Source organism: Dissoconium aciculare (assembly GCF_010015565.1).
Source record: "Dissoconium aciculare CBS 342.82 unplaced genomic scaffold K489scaffold_15, whole genome shotgun sequence".
Classification (NCBI taxonomy): domain Eukaryota; kingdom Fungi; phylum Ascomycota; class Dothideomycetes; order Mycosphaerellales; family Dissoconiaceae; genus Dissoconium; species Dissoconium aciculare.
In genome coordinates this window covers 56,690-73,002 of record NW_022984965.1, presented here as the reverse complement: position 1 = coordinate 73,002, position 16,313 = coordinate 56,690, and the positions used below count along the sequence as shown (strand labels likewise).

Here is a 16,313-nt window from a genome sequence, read left to right as displayed (position 1 = left end):
TGCGAAAGGTCATTGTAGCAACTAACATCGCGGAAACGTCTCTCACTGTCGATGGCATCATGTATGTTGTCGACTGTGGATTTAGCAAGCTCAAGGTGTACAATCCACGGATGGGCATGGACACACTTCAGATCACGCCCATCAGTCAAGCCAACGCCTCGCAGCGTGCTGGTCGTGCCGGCCGTACGGGTCCTGGTAAGGCGTATCATTTGTATACTGAGCGAGCTTTCCGGGACGAATTTTACATGGCTACTATCCCCGAAATCCAAAGGACCAACCTGGCCAATACTGTGTTGCTTTTGAAAAGTCTCGGCGTAAAAGACCTTCTCGATTTCGACTTCATGGATCCTCCGCCTCAGGACACTATCACTACCAGCCTGTTCGATCTCTGGGCCCTGGGTGCGTTGACAAACCTAGGCGAGATGACCGATCTTGGAAAGCAGATGACCAACTTCCCCATGGATCCTTCGCTGGCCAAGCTTGTCATCTTATCATCGACAGTCTATGGGTGTAGTGAGGAGATGGTCACAATCGTGTCAATGCTCTCCGTTCCCTCCGTCTTCTACCGGCCAAAGGAGCGTCTCGAGGAATCCGATGCTGCCCGTGAGAAATTCTTCGTGACCGACTCTGACCATTTGACTCTGCTCACTGTTTACCAACAGTGGGTCTTCAATGGTTGCCGCGATGGTTGGTGCGTAAAGCATTTTCTCCAGCCGAAGACACTTCGTCGTGCACAAGAAATTCGACAGCAGATCACCGACATAATGGCTAGCAACAAAATGGCTCTGGTTAGCTGCGGCTACGATCATGATATTGTTCGGAAGTGTATCTGCTCGGGCTTCTATCATCAAGCTGCAAAGCGAAAAGGTCTCGGCGAGTATATTAATTTGCGGACATCGGTATCAATGGCTTTACATCCGACCTCAGCCCTCTACAACGGTGGCGATCCACCTGACTACGTTGTGTATCACGAGCTCATCTTGACGTCCAAGGCATACATGTCATGTGTCACAGCTGTCGACGCGGAATGGCTAGCTGATCTCGGCGGCGTGTTTTACTCAATCTTACGGAAAGGCTACAGCGCTGTACAAGGCCGAAAGGAGGTGGAATACTCCCGCAAACTCGAATTGGAAGAGCAGATCGCCAGAGACCGGAAGTTACAACACGCTGGCAGCGGAATGTCTGATTCTCGACCAAAGAGCTCTGTTGTAAGGACTATATCAAAGAAACCAACTGCTGGGAGTAGTCATTCCGCTATCGTACGACCTAAGGCGAAACGTCGAGCTGGTGGCATTTGAGCGCCAGAGTCAATTCAATTGAACAAGTATTTTAAGTTTGTGTTTCACGCAGCCACTTCTGCATCAAGATCATTGCATCGTCATTCTGCTTCCGCAGATCGAAGTCATTGGTGAAGGCTGCAGCGTCCTTGAAGAATGACCGCATCTTCTCAGGTCGGTTCAGCATATCCGCCTCAGCGTATGCATAGACCCTGCCGAACTTCCGTGCAAGATCTACAACGGCTTGCGATCTCGGTCGGCGTACCGCATCATATGCAGCAAACGCTATCGGCAGCTGCTCCGGCGTCGAAATCGCAGAGAACATGTGCCTCATCACTATACTCAGAATAAAGACCAGGATTCAGCTCCGACGCCATTCCATTTTCAGTGAACTTGGCGCCACGCACCGCCACACCAGCACTGAGACGCGTGGACTTGTTCAAGGGCAAGGTATTGATATGACCCCGGGGTCCGAGCATGATCGGCACGATCTTCGTCCATCGCGGATCGAGCCCATGCTCTCGCTGCGCGACAGACATGGGCACCATGATCCGGTAGATCTGCCAGCCGTCATGGTTCACAGGTGCCGTAGCGGGGTGTTCCGCCCCGAGAACATAGCTGCGCGTGAGACTATGTATGCCGTCCGCTCCGATCAAGCAATCTCCGCTGACCTGTCCGCCGTCCTGAAACGTGACCGTGACTTTCCCTCCCACCGTCTCCTCGACCTTGGTCAACCTCGTGCCCAACGTGATCCGATCGGCTGGTACCAATGCCAACAGTCCCTGCAGCAGATCTGCCCGACTGACGGATTTCCTGCCTTTGGCACGTCCTAGCTCCGCAACCAATTCGCCCGAGTGAGGTCCTTGGGCGAGGATCACTTCTGTAGCCATTTCCTCGTGCTCCTCACCCATATCCAATGCTTTGTCAAAATACGCCTGGCGGACTTCCGCCCCGAGCAGACCCATTGCTCTAATGGCGTTGGAGTGTAGTGCTAATCCTGCTCCCACGTCTTTGTATTCGGGTACGCCTTCGTAGACGTGGAAATCGATGTGAGGCCTCTTCGTCAAGCTGGCGGCGAGTGCCAGGCCGGCTATCCCGCCGCCGATGATGATTACTTTGATCTTTGGGCGTGTTTCGGTCATGTCTAACGATCTGGTGTACGTTACTGATTCGATGGATGGATTATGGTGTTTGCCTGGAAGAGATAGTAATTGGAGCTTTGTGGGGAGTCATGCACACTTGATCTTGTGCTGTACAGGATTATGCATTGTTGGTCATCATCGCGTCACGGATCGGGTTTTTTGTGCTACAATGCCTACATTTACCCGCTGATTGACAAGACTTCACAGAGCTTCGAACAATGTGATGAACTCGCATGTTTTGGAGCTGTCGTCACTACCCACGGTCGCGACGACCATGGGTAGGAACGACACGTGATGTGCTCATGTCACTGGCAGCCGCCATAACGCGGCCGACCTCACACGCCTTACCGTTGTCTGCGCCAATTCTTGCGGCCTGAGTCTGCAAAAACCTGCGAAGTCGGACCAATCTCGTGCGCAGAGCCAGGAAGTCACAGCTACTGGTCAGAGTCGAGCGAAATTGATCGAGACTCGCGTTCCTACCATTATCCAATCTTCTCTTTCATCTCGTCATCTTCCCACAAGAGAATTGAGCATCGATAGGAGAAATCACGCTCGATCAAATGTGTTTCGCGAGCGCGGACAACGCAGCGGGATCCGTAAGAGACACGCAGTCGAGATGTGCGTCTTCGATACAGCCTGTTCGCTCCGGAGGTCGGGCTCGATAGTCCATGGGACTCGATTCATCTGTCAAAAAGATCTGGAATCAAGACTCCGTTTCTCTGGCGTCGGAGTGCACGTTAGCAGAATTCGAGTCGACAGCAATGAATCCGCGCAGCGGCGTATGTTTTGCGGGGTTCGTATACACGACTCGAGAGTTTTGGGTTCTCCTGTCATTTTCGCGTCGATCGTGGCCTGATGTTCAAAGACAGCTCATCTGAGGCATTCTTCATGGGTATTTTCCTCAAAGGATTGGGTGGTTCCCAATGTTCAAAGAATTTGCCATGCTGCCGTGTCACAAGTCATGGCGACTAGAGGGCGTTGCATCACGAATCTCATCGCAGGGCTTTCCCGTTGCATGCAAGTCCAGCGTCGATCAAATTGCTACAGAGCGTTTCGAAGTCATCGTCCGACCTTGTCGTCGCGAGATACCAATCCCTGCTGTGGAGTATATCTCGTCGGCGCAGAGTAAAGCACTCTCTGAGATTTGCCGGCTACGGGTCTGTGGTGAGATATCAAAGCTGCGTGTCGTGCGTTGTGCGGTCATGAAATGCCAGATTGGAGGAAGCAACGTGAGCTCCATGCAGCAATTCTGGGGGCGTCGAGCTGTCGGCTGGTTGCGTGCAAAGCTCGGCTCCTCTTGCATCCATCACACACCATTGTCCTGTGGTAGCTCGCTTACTTGTGTGGGGAAGTCCGCCCAGAGCCCCAAGCATAAATCCCTCCTTGGCTGGCCCAATGATCTCCAAGCTTTTCTGGACACCTCGGACTTTTTTGCAAAGGCAGCGCCCTGACATCATGGCCTCGGTGTGCTGTCTGGGACGGATTTTGTAATGGGTCTGGTGATCATAGGCCGCAGTCAACGCCCCCAGACATTTCCAGAGAACAGTGCACCTCCGAGAAACACGGATCAGGTAGGCTGAACACCCTCAATCCCTTAGCAAGCGAATTGGAAGTAGCATTCCGCGAAGGTGGTCGTGTAAGAAATCCAATCAAAGCTGCCACCTCAAGCCACGACATTGGAAGTCTGGAGACTACCCGAGTATTTCTATGTGGTGTGCGATCCTATGAGCGGACCTGCAGTGCTGAGAGCGGAACGTCAAAGTGGGGATACGAGTTGGGATCGTCGTCCAGAGCGGAGAGATTCTGCCCATCACTGACCTGCCTCGTCAGCTGCATACCAGGACACACTGTACGCATTGTACAATTGCACAATTGCCCATACACGTGATTGCCAGCGAGTCCCGTTAAACGAGGGTCATCTCACTGATCGGAAACATCGTGACCGCTTTTTATGACGTGCCAGCATTGCATCACACAGCGAGTCTGGTGAAGGCGCCCCTGCAATGAGCGCTCAAATCCGACCGTTGGGTGCTTGTCATCTAATCCCCAAAAATAAAGCAGCATTGTCACTCACGACAATGAACTGGTCCCTGACGGGATCGAGTCAACCAGATTCAGGGCAGCATCCCGCCGGTCGAGGTTCCAGCCGATGACCAAACAACGACTTCCACCGGCACAAGTCGCGGCGCGGACGCGATCTCAGCGTCGGTGTAGAAAATGGCCCTGTGAACAACTGGAGTTTGCATACTTTGTGCATGTCTAGACTGTGGATGGGCCTCATGATTGTCTGATGCACAGACGAATTAGAAATTGTCATCCGTCGATGGTCTGCCCATACGGTGAAACTAGCAAGGGATGCACGCACAGCATGCAACCGGATTGTTCGACTTCAGCCCTGACTTGAAAACGGCGCTGTAACGAAGAAGAGCCGTTGAAGCCAAGCAATCACTTTAGAAGCCGCACTGTCAAGTGGCACGCGCCCGACAAACGAAGTCCGATGTCACCGTAACACGACCAGGGCGAGGATCCACATCCTCAGATCGCTTGTCATAAAATCCGGAGCAGAACAAGACCGACATCATGACTAATAATGAGTGTAGGCTGGATTTTCCATGTCTGCACAGGAGCGATACTTGCACAGCAACTGCAGATCTGGAATATTCTAAGCTCCAGTCCCTCGGCAACCTTTGACACCTACCCATTCAGGTGAGTGCATTTCATAATACGCATGAGAGGATTTTCAATTACGTGAGAACACACCACTTGTCGGCCAATTTCTGACTACTGGAGCGCGCCACAAACAAGCGTCCGACTGGTTTCTGGTGTTGTCATCGTGGCTGCCGCGGTTCATTTCCGAGTCGCATTGCCCAGCGCCAATTTGCGGGGCCCCAATGTGGAGATTTAGCGGGGGACAACGCTTTAGGAATAGCAGATTCTGACCTGTGTGCCACATTCGGCATGTGCTGCTTGGCCCCAAAACACAACAAACGTGCTCTACCCTGCCCAGTCACTGTGTGTATGTTACACTTGGGAACACAGATCCTGACTCGCTGTGAACCTAGCCGCGGCCTGGGAGTGCAACGCTGACCATCTAGGGAATCCAGGCAAGGCCAAAAAGAAATCGTGCCAAAAACTATGGACTACAGACTCTCGCGTCCGCAGTGATCCACCTGTTACGCACCATATCTGATGAGATGGTGCCATGATCATATTGCTGGTCGGAGCGTTCGGCGGCGATGCCACCGCCGCATTCCAGCACGTTTTCCGTCGCGATGATCAAAGACATGCTAAGGCTGTGCGATTTGCCTCGGATGGCAAACGAACCAGATGATCTTCGCAATTTATTGCTCCTTTGGCAAGCTTTCCAGAATCTTGGCAGTCAGCGGATGGGCCATGGAGGTTCGAGGACGATCGTTCCCACCGGACATCGCAGTGCCCGTCTCCCTTTCAAGACTAATGCCATTAATGAAGAAAACTAGCAAGCGGACGGCTTCACTGCTGTCAGAGTCAACGGTGCTCATCGATGTACAGCGATGGCGAACAGGCATAGATTAAGCGACCATCAAGACTTTATTCGTGCGTGAGATCGCATCGTGAGGGGTACGTGGTTCTGGATCCAGCCATCATTCGCTCGTGGAGAAGTGCACGCGCTGGTTGAGTAGGACGTCAATACCTCGATCGGGAAGTGTACTGTACAAAGATTTCTGTACCAGTTCTGTCAGCTTCACCACGCCTCAGGTCATTGTTCCATCGATGACAGCACTAGGACCTGCATATCCGAGTGTAGATCGTGCCTGACGCTAAGAAAGTCGCCCAATTTTTCCCCAAGAAAAAGCCAAGACAAGCGAGGGAGTAGCATGGTCTCAGTGCTAGTCCGTGCAGGCACCCACTACTCCTCATCAATGCACAACTGTGGCGGCGGAGGGGGCGACATGGCGAAACTGGAGGACATGGTAACCTCATCGGCTGTCAATCCATGCCATGTGCTCTGACAGCCCGAGGGCGATCGGGATATATAAACTGTCTCCTCTGACCAGTATTTTCCAATTCTCCATCCTGCAATCCCATCATCTTCAGGCATCACTACCACAACAAAACCTTACCTTTTGCCAACTCAACACCGCAAACATGCTGTTCAAGTCCCTCGCCATTGTCGGCTTTGCCGCCACCGCTGTCGTCGCTGACGGCGCTGCCATTGTCAAGTCCCTCGGCACCATCCGCCAGAAGAACGCTGCCTTCAACGGCACCCTCGTCAAGTGGGACGGCTCCCTCTTCGGTGCCATCCCGATCTTGACCTCCTCCGGCGACCTCAACAAGGCCGTTGACGCTGGCACCAAGGTCGCCAAGGCCTCCGCCCCTCTCTCCCTCGATGAGGCCACCCAGGTCTACATCGCCACCCAGAGCCTCCAGGGTGAGATCGTCGTCACCATCGACAACCTCATCGCCGCCAAGCCCAAGTTCGACAAGGCCGGCGTCACCGTCATCACCACCTCCACCCTCAGCACCTCCCGCAAGTCCGCCGCCGCCTTCGGTGCCGCCGTTGTCGAGAAGGTCCCCGCCGACCTCCAGTCTTTCGCCCAGGGTGTCGTTGGCTCCATCGACGCTGAGTTCGCTCGTGCCCAGGCTGTCTACGGCAAGCCCCTCTTCTAAATGGCTCGCGCGACTGGTCTTTGAAGGACCCTCGGTGCTGAACCTTCGGATTGCCTGGTCGCAAGCGATTAAATTCGACTGATCAGGACGGATGAAATGGGAACCATGCTTGTACGACAACCAAAAAGTGGCATCTTGATTCGCACTAGGCGATCATGGCTGCAAAAATTATTACCCCAAAATTTATGAGAATTATCTTTTGATGTGCTTCTTATCTTCCCTCGTCTTCTTCATCCTGACACGTTCCTCTTCGTTTTCATTTCTGAATACTACCTAATTACCAGAATGTTTTCAAACATTGCACGAATGGCGAAAAGCGCCGCCATGCATGCCGTCTCATTTCTCACTTCTCCCTCCCTCGGGTAATTCCCACCAATGCAGAGTGTCGGCATTCCCTCCTGCAGATCCCGCGTTGGGCCAAGCCAAATTTCCCAAAAATGCCCTAGCTCTGACCCTTCGTTCCTGTAAATGAAATTGTCCATCATCCCCTGTCTACCTATCCTGAAATTGCATCACATACATCGCTTATGATATTTCCGTTTGGTGCGGAAATTGGATGCTCTGATGAAGTGATGTTTGGTGCGCAGCCCTGTCCTTCCGCCCACGCGGTAATCGTGGGAAGTATCGCGCGCCCGGGCGTTTCTCAAGTCTATGGTCAAAACCTTGGAGGTCGTTCCTCACATTTGGTACATATGTAGCCCCCACGTGGTTCCCGAGCCTCTTCGCTCTGCAGGAGGTGTTCATCACCGGAATTCGTGACTGATGTCATTGTGCTGTATGATGTTGGGTCACGATCAGGCTCTAGGAGTGCGTGTTGGCTCGATATGATATGATAGGAGGGTCGAAAACTGGTAGTTGTCTAGGATGGACAGGCACCTAGACTGATGCTTTGACGCTGGGCTACTTCCCACGGACAGTGGACCAAATCCTTCCGAGTGGTGGCTTCCTCTACACCATCTCTTTACATTGCTCAGAGATGCGCCCACGCACCCAGCGGTTATATCTCTCCTCAAGGTCGTGCGAATGATGGCTTCGACTGATGCAAATCTTGAGAGAGAATTCTTTGGCATCAATAAAGGCCAGCCTTCGTTGCATGTATTCTCGATCGATTCTTATGAAGGCTGTGGTGTATCGAGATGCTTGGGGTAAATTGACCCTAAACACGAAGATGCGGCCGTAACCCTAACAAATTGCGACGACATCCCTCGTCCAAAAGAATCTCAGGGCATTTGGGTACGATGATCCGTGATAGCAGAAACTCTGGCGAAGCATCCCAAGTGCGAGTCGAGATCTAATTTCATGTCTGAATCCGATTCATAATGACCAGCAAGCCCAGGGCCGGCATTCACGATTGACGAAAGCGCATGCAGCAAACGATACGAATGCCGCCCACTCCACAGAACAGCCCACGGAGACCGTTCTGAAGAAGCAGTCACCAATCACCCGCGATCAAGGCGCCGCACGAACGCCAGGAAAAATAGTGAACAGCCGCAATCATGATGAGCAGCACTGGTGGGCAGGATGCCAAATTCTTCGCTAGAGTACGTCCTCCTTAACTACTCCAGCATACACCTATAATCACTACCACCATTTCACCCGCCTGCCGTCAGCGCACATCGCATGGCCGCCTGCGTGGAGCCCTTGCAACAGCGGAGAGGTCCGCAAACCATGAAACATATCGCATTAATATATCGTCATATTATATCGGCGTCATCAGTGGCAAGGGAAGAAGACTTCGCTAAGATATCGAGATGTACAGGGCAAAGTTGCGGAGCTCAAGGCAGAGTTGCATGCAGGCAGCGGCAAGAAGGACAAAACCTACTCCTCGAAGAAGATTGCGCTGAAGAAGATCGTGGCGAACATGACAATGAGCAACAATGATATGATCGCGCTTTTTGCGGATGTGATCATGTGTATGGAGATACCAAATCTGGAGATCAAGAAAATGTACGTTGGAACGGAGGACACCCGCGAGGCCACAGGCCTATTTGTTGATGGAGAAAGCTGACAGAGAGGCAGGTGCTTCCTATACCTCGTCAACTACGCCCGAATGAAGCCGGACATTGCCCTGAAAGCTTTACCTATTCTGGTCCAGGTATGTTGGCGCCGAGGAAGGTCAAGAGTGTGTTCACGATGCTCATCGTCTTACTGTGTAGGATCTCGGCGACTCAAACCCGCTTATGCGTGCGCTTGCGCTCCGGACATTGTCATATGTCCACGTACGTCAATTCGTCGAAGCGACCATTGAGCCACTAAAAGTACTGCTTCAAGACTCAGATCCATACGTGCGCAAGACTGCTGCATTCACGGTCGCCAAAGTCTACGACCATGACAAGAACTTGGTAGAGCGAAGCGACTTAATTGATCGCCTCAATATGATGCTTCGTGACGAGAACCCGACAGTGGTGTCATCAGCACTAGCCTCATTAATGGATATCTGGGAGCGAAGTGAGAGCATTAAATTGACCATCGACTATGCGAGCGCAAGCAAAATTGTTCAGATCTTGCCAGACTGCTCCGAGTATGAGTCCTCCCAATATGCGTACTGGCTTGATGCTAATCCGGTTATAACAGATGGGGCCAAACATACATCCTCGAGGCCTTGACATCATATGTCCCACAAGACACCGAAGAGGCTGCGCTTCTAGCCGACAGAATAGCACCACGTCTATCACATACAAACTCAGCTGTTGTCTTGACTTGCATCAGAGTCATCCTATATCTAATGAATTACATCGATTCGGAAAAGGTCGTTGCATCATTATGTGCAAAATTGAGCCCGCCACTCGTGACACTGCTCAGCAAAGGCCCGGAAATTCAATATCTGGCTCTCCGGAATGCGCTGCTAATCTTGCAGCGAAGGCCCGAAGTTTTGCGCAACGACATCAGAGTCTTCTTCTGCAAATACAACGATCCTATTTACGTTAAGGTGACGAAGCTCGAACTCATCTTCATGCTTGCCACTGAGAAAAACATCAACGAAGTCCTCACCGAGCTTCGTGAATACGCAACCGAAATCGATGTCCACTTCGTGAGAAAATCAGTGCGCGCCATTGGCAAACTGGCCATCAAGATCGAACCGGCTGCCAAGCTATGCATCTCGTCCTTACTTGAGCTCGTCGCAACTAAGGTCTCCTATATCGTCCAGGAAGCCACAGTAGTCATCAAAAACATATTCCGAAAATACCCCAACCAATACGAATCGATAATCTCGACGCTGTGCGAGAATCTGGACTCGCTGGACGAGCCAGAAGCAAAGGCGGCGATGATCTGGGTTATTGGACAGTATGCTGATCGAATCGAGGACTCGGAGATACTCCTCGAAGACTTCTTGGACAGCTGGCCTGATGAGACCCATGAAGTACAGCTTGCCTTACTCACCGCCACCGTCAAGCTCTTCATCCAACGGCCGACAAAGGGTCAAGACCTGGTGCCCAAGGTGCTAAAATGGGCCACTGAGGAGACAGATAATCCAGATCTTCGTGACCGCGGCTACATGTATTGGCGCCTCCTCAGCAGCAACCCCACTGCTGCCAAAAGCATCGTCATGGGCGAGAAGCCTGCCGTATCTGCCGAAACCGAAAAACTCGACCCTCTAACCCTTGAGGAGATGTGCCTCGTCGTCGGCACCCTCGCTACCGTCTACCTCAAACCCGTCCACACCGTCTTCCGCTCCGCTCGGCCCCGGCGCATCCAGGAATCTCCCGCCCTACAGCGCCATACACTACCCACATGGCAAGCTGCGCAACAAGCCCGTCTTGTTGCCGATCACGCCGATGCCGGACAGACAGAGTCCTCCGACGTCCTCGATGCAGCCGATGCTTATTTCGCTAGCTTGGGTGCTCAGGGAGTTGCGAATGATGGTTTCGCGAGCAGTCCTATGGACGGCGGCGCGGGGCGTGAGGGCGGACAGAGATATATGGTTAATCAGGGACAGGGTTTGGGAACGGTGCAGCCTACGATGCATGTGCAGAATGGCGAAGGTGATTTGTTGAGCTTTTAGAGAAAACAAGTTACGGAATGAAAATACGGATTTATTTTTCTGCATCATAGATCATCAAATTGAGCCTTTGGTTTTGCGATCCTGTTTGCTCGCGCTAGGGAGCAGATTCAAAGCTCTAGTCCAGCGCGGTCAGAAGCCGCAGCCTGAATCCCCTTACACTGAAAGCAGAAAACACAAGGCCTACTTTGTCAAGCATTCGCATTTTCATGGGAAACTCGTGCCCGCGTGTCCCAGCAAGGAAGGCACACGAGAGAAACGCAGCCTTGAAACGCATGATCTTTCGCCCTTCGGAAACGCCCCACGTTCGATGGGCTTGCATCGGGTTGGAGGAGCTCACCGGTCACCTGCGCTATTCCCGATGCGGCTGGAATACATGCATGTCGAATGGATGTAGCTTTTCCGACGCTTCTTCTTCTGATTGGAATTTCTTCATCAAGGCTTTCCTGGGTGAATTTAGTCTTTTCGTTCGCTATGATGCTTTTGTACTGTACAGATGAACAAAGGTCGACCTCTGGGGCTGCAGGATCCAATTCAGGGTTGTAACGCTGTTCGTATGGCCTGTGGGAATATATAGGATGGGTCACTTCCGCCATGGTAGATCCCGTCGAGCATACCGGTCAGCCTCGAGGGATATGTGGCAGAACTCTCTCGGACATATGGCTAAAAGAATCTTTGCCGTCACGATAGGCATGCTCCTTACATATGGGTGGCTTGCCCAGGGTGCGCCTCTCCTCGAAGAACATCTATTCACATGAAAGATCAGATGATCGCAGTTTCTTATTTTTTTTTGAGGTCCTGCGGTCACGTCCAGGCCACTCAAAATGGCACGTCTGGCGAGAACAGCACATACATACAAATAGAAGACCGCCCTGTTGTGCTCAAACATGACGGATGCCCACATTCGCCTTGATCGCGCGCGCGATAGAGCAGCCTTCGTCCCTGAAATTTCTTCCAAGTAATGCGTCCGTTGTCGACGTCCATTGCAGCTTCGAGTCTGGTGCTGTGACTCCACACAGGAAATAGGCATGACGGACGCAGAATACAACTGTGGTGATCCAAACGGCGATGTCGCTGGCTGGGGCGTGTGTATCAATGAATAGCTCAAATAATCGCATCTCTGGTGCTGACCCCAGGTGGATTTTAGGTGGTTGTCGCCACGCTTTGCGCATCTACTCTGAGCATCATCCTTTCGGCGCTATGTCTAGCCCTCCATGTGATGAACCATAGGAATGGGAATGACCCACAGAGCAAGAGATTCAAGCTGTTCACGGCCGTCAGCGCATTCCTCATGGAACTGAGCCTCAACCAGATCGTCACCGGCTTCGCGCTGTACGTGAGCGCTATGAAGTTCTACGGCATCTCCTTGGAACCCCACGCGCTGCTCGCCGTCCGTCTCAGCGAGCTCAGCGCCGTCAGTCAAATTCAGATCGTCATGGTCGCGCGCGTCGAGCGGCAGGTATCGCTTCATCTTCGCTGGATCTCGAGTCTGCTGTACGGATGCACCGCCACGTTCTGGAATGTTGTCATCCTGTTCCGTAATAAAAGCGATCGCCTTGAGATGATTGTCGGATTTCTCTTCCTGTTCGTGCTTCAGTCGTTCCTGATCGCCTGGACTCTCCTCTACATCTTCCTACGAGCGAAGCAGAGAATGCTTTGTCCAGAACGAATCGTATTCCGCACAGATGCCATATCCGATCGTGGGGTGCGCTTCTTGGAATTCACGGAAAGACTCGTTCTGCGTTGGCCATATGATTGGCCCGGGCTTCGAATCGCTGGCTCGGTGATTGCTCTCGCTTCAAACCTTTACCTGACGTACACGGTCTGCAAGCTCAAATTCTTCACGTATGAGTGGAAGGGCAAGATGTGCAAATTGGCGAACGAGCAAGATGATCGGACCACATTCGGACAAGTCCTCGCTATGATGATGATGGCATCAATGGCCTACTCGCTCATTGAGTCTGGCCTCTTGGCGATGCTTCTCACCCTGGCGTGGTCATCTCTTGGTATGCACGATTCGAAATGTCGAAACGTGTTCACGAAACAAATCAAGATTGCTGATATTGGCTTTTCAGGATGTTTGCGACCAGGCAGCAAATCGAGTTCGAGGGTAGAGCTAGACAACGACATAAGTTATCGATCTATAGGCTCGCCGGAAGTAGCTCTAGATACGAGTGGGTTTGGAGACGCTTTCCTGGATGATAGAATTCATCTTGTGCGCAAGCCGCCTTTCGTCCATGCGCTCAGCTACTCGTCAGCGGCTAGCACGGAGGACAGTCGATCTTGATACAGTCGTCACGATGGCGTTTTGGAGTCCTGATAGCTAGTTTCATGAATTTTCTCTAATCGATTAATCATTGCCAGAGACTTGTTTCGTTGGCCTTGCCGGTCCTGCACGGTGCAGATTGAGCGCGTTTCTTTAGGAGGCTTCGGCGATCATGCGCAGTTCAGTAGACCGTGTGCCGTTGATGTGGAACTGACGACCGGCATACGGTGAATACGAGTAAAAGTGACTCATGATGTGTTGGAGTGATAAAAAGAGTGGTTAATCTACCCGCGCGTGACCGTATTTTCAATTGTCGCGAACACTGGTCGTTCAGGGTCCAAAGCTCGTTGTAAATTGTTACGTCTCTAACAATATATAACCTTGACTTCACCTCCCAACGATCATATCGTTACAAGCTGACTATCGCATCCTGTACACAATGCAGCGCGCGCTCGATTGGATGCAACATTGCTGTTCTCAGTGAGAATGCCATTTCGCCAATCTGTCGAACAAAACGTCCGACATGTTCTTCAGCATACATTAAGGGTCCTGCGACGGGTTCCTGTCGCGTGCGCTGTCCTCATCGTCATTTGGGCTTACACACTACTCCACGGCGAAAGATGGACATTCGCGAATCATATCCGAACATGTGCCTGGCAAGAGTGGGAGGGTTGGCCTGAGGATGCTACACCACATCATTTGGTGTTCGTCGCCGACCCACAACTTGTTGATCCACATACCTATCCTGGTCGGCCATGGCCTTTGGACACCCTCACAGAGATCTACACTGATCGCTACATGAGTCGTAACTTCCGCCTAATCAATGCCGAGCTCGATCCGGACTCCGTAGTCTTCTTGGGAGACTTATTCGACGGCGGTCGCGAATGGGCACCGAGCTGGGGACGTCCCTTGAGCGCAGACGAGAAGGTCTTTCTTTACAATCTGGGTGTGGTGGTGAAGCCGAGAATCCCCGAAGTAAAAAATTCACACGTGAAAGAGGGAGATTTCAATCCGGATCTTGCCAAGCTGCAAGAAAGCTGGGAGATTGAGGCTCGGCAGTCAGCGCAGCCAGTGCCGCCACAGGATCCGAGGAGCTACATACACGGCGAGGAGGGCAGATGGGCGAGATGGGGAAGCGAGCAATGGGTTATAGAGATGGAGCGCTTTGCGAAAATCTTCTATGCGCCTGGACAGCTATACCCACGCTCCAGTCGAAGCCAATCGCCTGCAGTGAAGACTTGGCCTAGCGACATCATCCTTGATAATGGCGCGTGGAACACCAGTAGGCAGGAACTTGCAATCCTGGGCCACAAGCAGCGCAAAGTCGTGACCAACCTCCCTGGGAATCACGACGTCGGGTTTGGATCTGGCGTCCAGCTATCTGTGAGAAATCGCTTCGAGGGCGTTTTTGGAAGCGGGAACGATTTATATGTACTCGGAAACCACACATTTTTGAGTCTCGACACGCCGTCGCTCTCCGCATATAGCGAGTTTACAATTAGAGGAGAGACCTCAAAGGAGGAACGAGACGAGGCGCGATACATCTGGGAGCCGGCCTATCAATACTTGGACAATCTGCAAAATCTGTCCAAGCCGGTCATCAACAGCGCCATTGCCGAGATGTTTCCTGATGCAGAGAACGTCCCCGGACGGACTCCTCAGCAGATTGCTGATGCACGAGCAGCAAGCGATGCCCTTGTCAAGCGACAGCCTTCTCAAACACAGTTGCCTGTCATTTTACTGTCACACGTGCCGTTCTACCGCGACCAGGGCTTCGATTGCGGCCCTCTGCGGGAGAAAGGAAGGTCCATTCACGTTTCAGCCGGATATCAATACCAGAATGTACTCACCAAGGAGCTCACAACTCACATTGTCCAGCGAGTCTCGTCTTCGATTGGCGAAATTGCCCACGTCTTCTCCGGCGACGACCACGATTACTGCGATGTCGAATTCCCTTACGATATAGGAAGTGTATCTGGTGAACCTTCCCACTTCTGGCCCAGTGTTAGAGATATCACTGTCAAGAGTTTTAGTTGGGCCATGGGCGTTCGGAAACCTGGTTTCCTGCTGGTTAGTCTTTGGAACCCCATAGATGCGAATGGTAAAAGCATCAGATCCACGAGGCAGACCATCCAATCCAAGTCATGCCTACTGCCCGACCAATTGGGCATATTCATCCAATATGCATCGCTCCTGGGCTTCACCTTGGCAGTCCTCCTTGCTCGTGCCGTCTTTGTCGCTTCCCGCGGCTATTCCGATCAAGACGATCTGGTTCTCAGCACCCTCACTTCCCGCTCTGCGACAAAGCACAGCAGCAGCAAGTCAAATGGCTTTTCCGCGTCACAATCCTCCCCACTGCTCCACGGTCGCCACCGCGCCTCCTCAACTTCTACTTCAACCAACACCAGCGATCCCGAGAAACTCAGCGTCCAGCGCAGCTACAATGCCCGCACCCGAAGCATAAGTCCCATGCCGCTAGGAGAAGCTTTCACCAAGATCGCCTCCATTGCAAAGAATGCCGTTTCCTCCCAGAATCTTTCACCAGAATCACATGCCGTGGAATATGAGAAGTCGCGACTTTCTCCACAAGTCCGCTGGGACGATGCTCATTCGGATCTCGAATCGCAGATCGATGATGCTGAGCACGATCAGGACGAAGACTATGATGACTTTGATCCCATATTCTCGTCTTCTTCGGGTACGAGTGGGACAAGGGACAGTCAAGCGAAATGGAAGAAGAGGCTGCGGCCGAAGAGGAAGGGCGGTGGGAAAGCTCGTCGTGCGATCATCGAGTTTGGTAGTAGTTTGGTGTGGGTTGCGGTGCCCAGTGCAGTCTTATACGGTTGGTTAATCTGGAGTGGCTGAAATTGCTGGACCTGGTACATAGTGTTGACAGACGACCGAATCCATATCGCATCCTGCCGTTCCAACGTGGGAATCTCATCCAGTGTTTCGGACGGTCGCTCCGCAGAGAAACC

The 16,313-nt window shown here is 52.3% G+C and overlaps 6 protein-coding genes across 6 annotated transcripts; 4 read left to right on the top strand and 2 right to left on the bottom strand.

The window, feature by feature from the left end:
• Positions 1-1,329: 1,329 nt before the first annotated feature.
• Positions 1,330-2,751, bottom strand: K489DRAFT_434676 (FAD/NAD(P)-binding domain-containing protein; the record flags this gene model as incomplete). Its single annotated transcript, XM_033608565.1, has 2 exons — positions 1,562-2,751; positions 1,330-1,497 (listed from the first exon to the last, which is right to left on the bottom strand). Exons 1-2 carry the CDS (start codon positions 2,417-2,419, stop codon positions 1,330-1,332), a joined length of 1,026 nt encoding a protein of 341 aa, XP_033455845.1. The 5' UTR covers positions 2,420-2,751.
• Positions 2,752-6,547: 3,796 nt separating this feature from the next.
• Positions 6,548-7,069, top strand: K489DRAFT_326775 (uncharacterized protein; the record flags this gene model as incomplete). Its single annotated transcript, XM_033601933.1, has 1 exon — positions 6,548-7,069. The coding sequence occupies one exon, from the start codon at positions 6,548-6,550 to the stop codon at positions 7,067-7,069; it is 522 nt and encodes a 173-aa protein (XP_033455844.1).
• Positions 7,070-8,308: 1,239 nt separating this feature from the next.
• K489DRAFT_384289 (Adaptor protein complex beta subunit) lies at positions 8,309-11,433 on the top strand. The gene is made up of 5 exons (XM_033605825.1): positions 8,309-8,610; positions 8,829-9,016; positions 9,089-9,164; positions 9,226-9,590; positions 9,644-11,433. The coding sequence occupies exons 1-5, from the start codon at positions 8,566-8,568 to the stop codon at positions 11,070-11,072; spliced, it is 2,103 nt and encodes a 700-aa protein (XP_033455843.1). The 5' UTR covers positions 8,309-8,565; the 3' UTR covers positions 11,073-11,433.
• Positions 11,434-11,521: 88 nt separating this feature from the next.
• K489DRAFT_80371 (uncharacterized protein) lies at positions 11,522-12,200 on the bottom strand. The gene has a single exon (XM_033608939.1). It carries the CDS (start codon positions 12,097-12,099, stop codon positions 11,653-11,655), a length of 447 nt encoding a protein of 148 aa, XP_033455842.1. The 5' UTR covers positions 12,100-12,200; the 3' UTR covers positions 11,522-11,652.
• K489DRAFT_373815 (uncharacterized protein) lies at positions 12,098-13,356 on the top strand (the record flags this gene model as incomplete). Its single annotated transcript, XM_033603463.1, has 2 exons — positions 12,098-12,154; positions 12,217-13,356. The coding sequence occupies 2 exons, from the start codon at positions 12,098-12,100 to the stop codon at positions 13,354-13,356; spliced, it is 1,197 nt and encodes a 398-aa protein (XP_033455841.1).
• Positions 13,357-13,727: 371 nt separating this feature from the next.
• On the top strand, positions 13,728-16,280 carry K489DRAFT_384287 (uncharacterized protein). Its single transcript, XM_033605824.1, has one exon. It carries the CDS (start codon positions 13,822-13,824, stop codon positions 16,198-16,200), a length of 2,379 nt encoding a protein of 792 aa, XP_033455840.1. The 5' UTR covers positions 13,728-13,821; the 3' UTR covers positions 16,201-16,280.
• Positions 16,281-16,313: the final 33 nt, after the last annotated feature.